The sequence below is a fragment of the Fusarium tjaetaba genome, assembly GCF_013396195.1.
Source record: "Fusarium tjaetaba strain NRRL 66243 chromosome Unknown NRRL66243_c0000534, whole genome shotgun sequence".
In the NCBI taxonomy this organism is placed as follows: domain Eukaryota; kingdom Fungi; phylum Ascomycota; class Sordariomycetes; order Hypocreales; family Nectriaceae; genus Fusarium; species Fusarium tjaetaba.
Genome location: NW_023501730.1, coordinates 1 through 7,900, shown reverse-complemented (window position 1 = coordinate 7,900; position 7,900 = coordinate 1). Strand labels below are relative to the sequence as shown.

General features: G+C 48.5%; 3 protein-coding genes across 3 annotated transcripts; all 3 read left to right on the top strand.

The window, feature by feature from the left end:
- Positions 1 to 1,547: 1,547 nt before the first annotated feature.
- Positions 1,548 to 3,570, top strand: FTJAE_14073 (peptidase s41 family; the record flags this gene model as incomplete). Its single annotated transcript, XM_037347275.1, has 2 exons — positions 1,548 to 1,997; positions 2,044 to 3,570. The coding sequence occupies 2 exons, from the start codon at positions 1,548 to 1,550 to the stop codon at positions 3,568 to 3,570; spliced, it is 1,977 nt and encodes a 658-aa protein (XP_037198914.1).
- A 611-nt stretch (positions 3,571 to 4,181) lies between these two features.
- Positions 4,182 to 5,334, top strand: FTJAE_14072 (diacylglycerol pyrophosphate phosphatase DPP1; the record flags this gene model as incomplete). The annotated part of the gene is made up of 2 exons (XM_037347274.1): positions 4,182 to 4,328; positions 4,372 to 5,334. The coding sequence occupies 2 exons, from the start codon at positions 4,182 to 4,184 to the stop codon at positions 5,332 to 5,334; spliced, it is 1,110 nt and encodes a 369-aa protein (XP_037198913.1).
- Positions 5,335 to 6,209: 875 nt separating this feature from the next.
- On the top strand, positions 6,210 to 7,430 carry FTJAE_14071 (uncharacterized protein; the record flags this gene model as incomplete). The annotated part of the gene is made up of 2 exons (XM_037347273.1): positions 6,210 to 6,516; positions 6,565 to 7,430. 2 exons carry the CDS (start codon positions 6,210 to 6,212, stop codon positions 7,428 to 7,430), a joined length of 1,173 nt encoding a protein of 390 aa, XP_037198912.1.
- Positions 7,431 to 7,900: the final 470 nt, after the last annotated feature.

The window sequence follows — 7,900 nt, the reverse complement described above, 5'->3', positions numbered from 1 at the left end:
CGCTCAATCAAAGAGAAGCTACGAATTTTTTTTCTTCTTTTTCTTCTTTCTAATCTTCCTCTCCCTATCAGTTATAGTAGTCGTCCATCGCTTGGTCTTTTGTTGTGATGTGACGAACATCCTCGTGTCGCGTCGTGTTAACTATGCGGAAGCGTATTTTGAAGATCGACTCTGATTGGCTGGATAAAAATAGACACCGATCCCCACACCTACTCATTTAAGCATAACGTGTCTGTAGATTTGGAAGCTGCCTTTAACTTCACGACAACGTATTGAATCATGATCGTGAATGAAGGTGATAGCTTACGATGAAACGCTCGCCTTGTGCATCTGTACTCCCCAATATACCGGCCATTTCCTTTCATGGCCCTTGGCCAAAGTGCATCAGAAGAGCGACCTGAGAATGCAGCAGAAGGCGCTTTCCGGTTTTGTCTCTTCAGATCGAGGGCGATAGGGCTGAGCAGCTGTTGAAATCTTTCGGTGTTGGCCCTACGGGGTCTTTGCTCATACATGAAGATACTCGAAGCATCAAAGCAAGGAATAGATAAATATTAATTTGATCCAGTGGTCAAGGAGAAAGGGAGAGCCTCAAGGTCATACGAGGGTCGCTGTTTTGTTACAATTATTACTTGGGACATTGGTGATCGTGACTACAGCAAACATAGCCAGGCTCTGCCTTGAGAATGAAGCAAACCGTCTGCATACACGTCCTTCTGGAACAATAGACGAGAGATGCGGCGCATCGACGGATCTGTGAAGCCATACATGTTCTCCAGATAACAGATCCGAGAGCCAACTATCCCAGTTCTATAAGTCGAACAGCAATCTTCTATCCATTCATTCAAGACAACCCTCGGTCCCGAAAACAATCTCCTAGTAAACACTTCACCTGCGCCCTGCCATATTGATCGCTCCTCCAACGCCATCTCTTCAGCTGCCCACGCTAAAAAGCATGCTTACCTTAGAAGCTAAACGAAAACCCGTCCAAACTCCGCAGAACAGAACTGACCCATTCGGACACGGAGACGATGCTTACATTTAACGGGGACTAGGACTCGGGACGATAAATGAGTGGCGCAGGGTGCGCCATGCTCCCCAGCTGAATACCACAAGGGACAGAAAGAAGCCTTGTGGCGGTCTATTAAAAATAGACTAAAAAGCCGTTAGGCAGATTGGCGGGAACAGTTGTTCAACGGTAGGATTTTCGTGATGGAGTTGAAACGTACGAGTTGGCGCTTCGAGAGGATTTTTGAGAAAGGATCTGCACCAAAGTACTTCCCTCTTTGTTCTTATTTGACAATCACAGTAAAAAAAATAAATAAACGAGAATCGACAGGCCTGAAGATAATTGTTTCCCGCTGACAGGTCCCGTCGTCAGCACAGCCCGTGAAACTACTGGTGTAAGCAACGCCTTCAGCACTAGCCCAAGTTCCACCCAGCCACAATGCAGGACTCGGATATGTTGGCCTCGAAGAATGAACTGCATATAAGGGCTGGAAGAGATCCAGATAGATCTTCCAGCCCTATCACTCATATTCACAATCATCATGATTCCTCCAATTCTATTAGCCCTTGTGGGGGTTAGTTTCGCAGCCCTCGAGCCTAGACAGGTGATGCACCAGGCTCGAAACCAACCGTCTTTTATTTCATCGCGAGATCTATCTGAAGCCGAGAGTGAGCCCTGCAAGTTTATAAGTCAGGCTTATGTGGAGGCTGAACCTGAGCCTGGGAAGCCTGTCGTTCTTGCTATTCCTCCCTCTGTTGGCATTGCTTGTCTCAAGTCTGTTCCTCTGGATAAGAAGCGGGATCTTGAGTTGCTTGACTATCTTGAGCCTTTGATTGGGTTTCAGAGTACGCTTGAGATTCTTGCTGATCCGCCGAAAGAGTATTTGTTTCCTGGTGTGGATGTTCTTGGGGGGTTTGATACGATTCGAAGCAAGTTGGAGAACAACAAGTACAAGACTCAGTATGAAGTCATGACAGATCTGCGAAGCCTTGTAAGTTCTTCCAATTTTATGCACAATAGTGTACTTACGATAATAGTTTGCTGCTGCCAATGATGGCCACTTTGACTATCCTCCTGCTCTTCTCAACGCCTTCTACTACGTTCGACGAGGTGTTGAGTTCGAGTCTGTATCTGCCAACGGTCTTCGACTGCCATACATCTTCCATGTCATCGACACTAGCCGTGGTAATCAAGGTCTTCTCGACTACGCCCCTTCAGCTGTCAAGTCCATCGATGGTACTCCAATCGCCGAGTGGCTCGAGGAGGACGCTTCTTTCGCGACATCAAACAGCCAAGACCCTGATGCTCAGTACAACGGCCTCTTTGCATCCATTCCTCGTGGCGCTGTTGGATCATCCAGCAGCACACTCTTCACTCAGTTTGAGATTCCTGATACGTATACCATCGAATTCCACAACGGAAGTAAGCTTGAGGTTGTCAATCAATTGGTCGTCCCTGCTACTGTTGACCTTTCTGGTATCGAGTCTGGCGAGGATTTCCACTACTACGTTGAAATCACTCCCACAAACACCACCACTGAAGAACCTTCTGCCAATGAGCGTCGTTCAACCCAAGAGACTGACGATGATCTTCCTGGCTACCCCAAGCCTCTTGTTAAACAATCCAGCAACGCTGTCTCTGCGTACCTCCTCAACGGTGATGATTACAAGGACACTGCTGTTCTCTCCATCTTGAGCTTCTTGCCAATCGGTATAGACATCAGCAACCCCCCTGCCGATTTTAGCATGACCAAGTTCATCCTTGAGGGACAAGCTGTTATTCTTCAGCTCATCAAGGCGGCCAAGGCTACTGGTCGTGATAAGCTCATCATCGATATGTCTGCAAACGGCGGTGGTTCGGTGATTCTCGCCCACTCCATCTATCGTCTCTTGTTTCCAGAGGGAGAGTTCACTGGCTGGGATCGATATCGCGCCAACCCGGCTCTTGAGGCTGCTGCTGAAGTCGACTATGATAACCTCGTCAAGTCTCTGATCACTAGATCTGAGTATTACCCCGTCGCTCCTGGTAACAAACACCTCGAGACAGGCAAGGAGTTTTATGGTCCTTATACCGTCAAGGGTCAGAATGTCACTGCAGCCTTTCAGACTGACAAGACTGTTCCTTGGGACGAGAGCATTCCTGCTTATATCAATGGCTTCGACCCCGAGAGGAAGCCTTTGGTCGCGGAAGCTCCGTGGAAGCCTGAGAACATCATCATCGTGACTGATGGCATTTGCGCCTCGGCCTGTGGTATCCTGACCGGTCTTCTGACCCGTAATCATGGCATTCGCACACTCGCACTAGGCGGTCGTCCTCTCAACCAAGCCATGCAAGCCATGGGCGGCGTCAAGGGAACTCTCCTCAACTTCAACGCCGACATCACCAGCGCAATCGCCAATGTCCGCGCCAACGCAAAGACCGACAAGGAGACGGCCTCTATCCTCAGCGACGCATCATCCTCATTCCCCAGCTCGCAGAGCCCACCTCTTCTTCCCCTCCCCGCAGGCGGTGTCGGCAAGGTCAACTCGCTGAACGGTTACACTGAGGATAATCTTGAGGGATAGCCTGTGCATTTTCGGTATGAGGCTGCCAACTGTCGCCTGTTTTATACGCAGCGCATGTTGGCTTCGCCTATTGAGTCGTGGAGACGTGCTAGAGGTGTTGCGTGGAACAACGAGCCTTGCGTGTCGGGCTCAACGACGAATAGTGATGGGACTATTGGTGATAAGACTCTCAAGTATGATTCTCGGGTTCGCAGTCGCGCGAGTGGAATCAAGGGGCCTGGAGAGTTGAAGAAGTGATGATTGATTCATGGTAAATGGCGTTTGGATAGATGGTGATAGCTTTAGCATGCGATGGAGTTCTTTGTCTTATATAGATTATAATGGCCATACCAATAACGATATTATTTCATGTTGTACTGTGTCTTATTCAGATTTGATGAGTTTCTGTGGCTTGTATCGCAAAGGTTTATGATCCCGATCGATTAGGCACGCCAATGACGTCAGGCAACTCGAAGCAGGCACTGGCACGCGACAACCACAAGCTAAGCTCTGTCCTACGTAGGCTACCTAATGTTCTTCCTTCTCGTCTCCCCATTTCTCTTCTTGACCTAATAATTAATTATCTTGCGGCATTCTTCTTTCAAAGACAATATCGTTATTCCGAGGTCGTCATGCCTCTCCTCCCAAGAGTCAACTCGGCCGCGGCCAACAGGTCTCAGACCAAGAAGCAAAAGTTCAAGACGTTTATGCGACAATGGTTTCTGGTCAATTGGCGCGATTTACTCACCATGGCCGTAGTTGGAGCTGTTGCTTTTGGTGTATGTTTCTTCTCTATGTCTTTGATCCGTGCTAATTTGTTAGATCTATCATTCTCCTGTCATCATCACACGAACGTTTCCCGTTACCTTTAATGCGACCTCGGGAGACATTGTCTACCCGCAGTGGGCGTACCCTGATCGCGGTTGGATTCTACCCTCGTGGTTATCAGGTCTGATATCCATCGCTATACCTATCATAACCTATATCGTCGCCCAATTCCGGATCAAGTCGGCCTGGGATGCGAGCAATGCCATCATTGGAACGAACTGGTCCGTCATTCTGGCGTCTCTTTTCCAAGTCACCCTCAAACAACTTGTCGGTGGTTTCAGACCTTACTTTCTCGATGTTTGTATGCCAGATATTTCTCTCGCCAAAACACACAACAAGACTGGCCTGAACGGAGTTGGTTTCTACCAAATCATGTACACCACCGAAATCTGCACCCAGCCTGATAAATCGAGGATCCAAAATGCCATTACATCTTTCCCAAGCGGGCACACGACAGCCGCCTTCGCCGGATTCGGATTCCTCTTCTTATGGCTCAACGCCAAACTCAAGGTCTGGGCAGACCACAAGCCCGCCTTCTGGAAACTCTTCCTCACATTCCTCCCTCTCCTCGGAGCAGTCCTAATCGCTGGCTCACTCACCATCGACGCTGCGCACAACTGGTATGACATTCTAGGAGGCGGCTTCATCGGCACGATCATGGCATTCGCATCGTATCGGTCCACCTATGCTAGTGTCTGGGACTGGCGCTTCAACCACCTCCCTCTTCAAGAGACGGAGGCTTTCCGGTATGGATTCGACGGGGACCTGGACTATGCTGCTCAGACTATATCTATGGCTGCTGGCTGGGGAGGCAAGAAGGTTAGGTTGCCTGAAAGCGCGAGTGCCCCTGCTATCAGCTCCGAGTCTACGCTTCGAAGTGGCGCTGAGGAGATAGAGAACCTGGATGCGAATACTAGAAGGAAGCGAACCAGACCGGTTGGAGATGAGGCTGTTTAATGAGGAGGTTTGAGTATACACAAGAATATTCATAGCTGGAGTCGGAGCTTGGCATAGACTTGCATATCGACTATAATGGCACTGATACAATTGGTTAAGACCTGGTTCTGATCGAAACTGTTGCGTTGTTTGTGAATGGACTCATCGTTCAAGTCGGCTAATGAAAGCTTTCATCGAGGATGTTCCCAAGCACAATTGCCAGTTTCAACAGCCAACTCTCGGCGGGCAACATTAAAGCTGTAGGGGTGCAAGTTTCCTCCATAGACAAAAAGAATATTGATCAATAAGACCGGAATGCAAAAGGGAATGTCGGTGGAGAGGCTCGAACTNNCAACTGAGCCACACCGACAAGGGTTAATATGATAGTTTGCCTGCAATAACAATGCTTAAGAAGTTGAATTGAGCTTGGACAGAAGCTAGATGACCTTACAAGGTGGGCAACCTAACACGACATTACTTAAATTGTCACGGTTAATATCAGAAAGTCGTATACCTAAAAGCACAGTAGACTCGGCGCGAATGACTGTGAGCTGTAATATTATTCGTTTCAGATTCTACTTGGCATCCTCGTTGTTCGCTCATGTCTCGCTTCTCGTGCGGCGATGCTGCGCCTCAGTCCACGCACTACACATCCATCTTAGCCAGGCGGCCGCGTTTACTGCGCCTAGAGGCAACAGCAATACACGGTATGGTTGGACGAGATTGCGTAGGCTTAAGAGAATGCGAGATGAACGGAATTGGTATAATACAGCGAGGAATGACATATAAGGATGAATGGTCCTGGTCGAGTATGTTAACAATACAATCAGCAACATTCAGATCATATACAATCAGTTCACTCACATACCGTTTGAACAAGTCGGTGAATCATTACAATGACTCTTTACTCTACATCCAACAAGTCCATCGAGGACGTTGATCCTCTCAAGCAAGCTGGTCAACTTCCCTCTTACTCCATCCAGCCTGATAGCACAGAATACCAGCAACCCCAGCCCCAACCTCAAGATCGAGATGTCTCTTCTACCACCAAGCCCACAGCTGGCGAGCGATTCCACAAGATAAGCTCCAAGGCTGGTTCGCCATTGAACAAGGCCGCCAATTTGTTCGGTGCTGAGGGATGGTGGCCTTCGACTATGAATAAGGAATGCAGCAAGGCAGCTCGCATCCTTCACTCTTTCACCAGTAAGTCCAATACAAGCATCCCAAGAAGTATCCTACTTACAAGTCTAGACCTCAAATCGTCTACATCGCCCACGGAAAAAGGGCCCCTACACCCGACTGGTCTTACACGCAAGTCAATGGTCAAAATCCCGCCTTCAGTCCTCCAAAGCGCCGCGGGTCTCGCCATCTTCAACGTCATCCGTGCAGGTGCAGGACATAACTCTCTCTCAGGAGGCTCCGGCGTAGTCATCGCTCGTCGCTCAGATGGTACATGGTCTCCTCCATCCTCCTTCATCGTAAGCAGTCTCGGAGCCGGTTTCGTCTTTGGACTCGATGTGTATGACTGCGTCTGTGTTCTCAACACCCCAGAGCAAGTCGCCGCCTTTACAAAGCCTCGCCTGTCATTCGGCGCAGAGGGTTCTGTTGCTTTGGGACCTATTGGAACAGGTGGTAGTGTTGAGGCTGCACTTAGCAAGACTGCTCGACCTATGTGGAGTTACATGAAGAGCCGTGGTTTGTGGATGGGTGTTCAGATCGACGGTACTATCGTCGTGACTCGAGGAGACGCCAACGCTACTTTCTACAATGAGAGAGGTATCACGGCAGAGAAGATCTTATGCGGCGATGTTGCTTGGCCCATGGCGGGTAAACCTCTATTTGAGGTTCTTCAAGCTCTTCAAGGTCGAACTGACTATGATCGAACTGTTGTACAAGCAGTTGGCCAGGTCCCTCCTCCTGGGGATGGCATCTTGTCTGAGAAGCAGGAGAGATACACTGATGAACCTCAGGCGCAAGAGACTCGAGAGCAAACACAACCGGAGGTTACTCCTCGTGATGTGAAGGAGGATCTTCCTGATTATGAAGTTGTGAAGAAGGACGACGAGGAGAAGATTGTGGACGATGAGAAGGCCAGGCTTGCTGCATCTGGATATTAATTTTGGGGCTTGCTCGCAGGCGTTGTTTTATGTCTATTTTAGCACAGAACTTAGTCTTCTTATCTATAGGTGTTTTAATAAAGTTCCCCGAAATCTATGATCGGTTCGTTACTACTACTTTAGCCCTTATATATAATATGAAAGATGTGGGCGAAACCTGTTGAAGGAAGATGAATTCTAATTATCAGCGCATTTAATAAAAATAAGATATTGACATGCTGGTATCGATTGGTGTCTATTATTATGTCGGTAACGTCGTCTGCAGAGTTCCTCAGATAGTACTATTAACAACCATGGAGCCCGGGAGACAACGCGTATGCTCCAACTTTGCAAACAATTGCTCAGTGCTTAAAGAATGTCGGTCAAGCGGTAAAGGTTCGATAACAGAGCGCCACACGGAGAGAAAATGTGCTAATTGGCAGGATGTGATAGGTCTGGCAACAGTGGTCAAGAAATAAGGCTGTGTAACA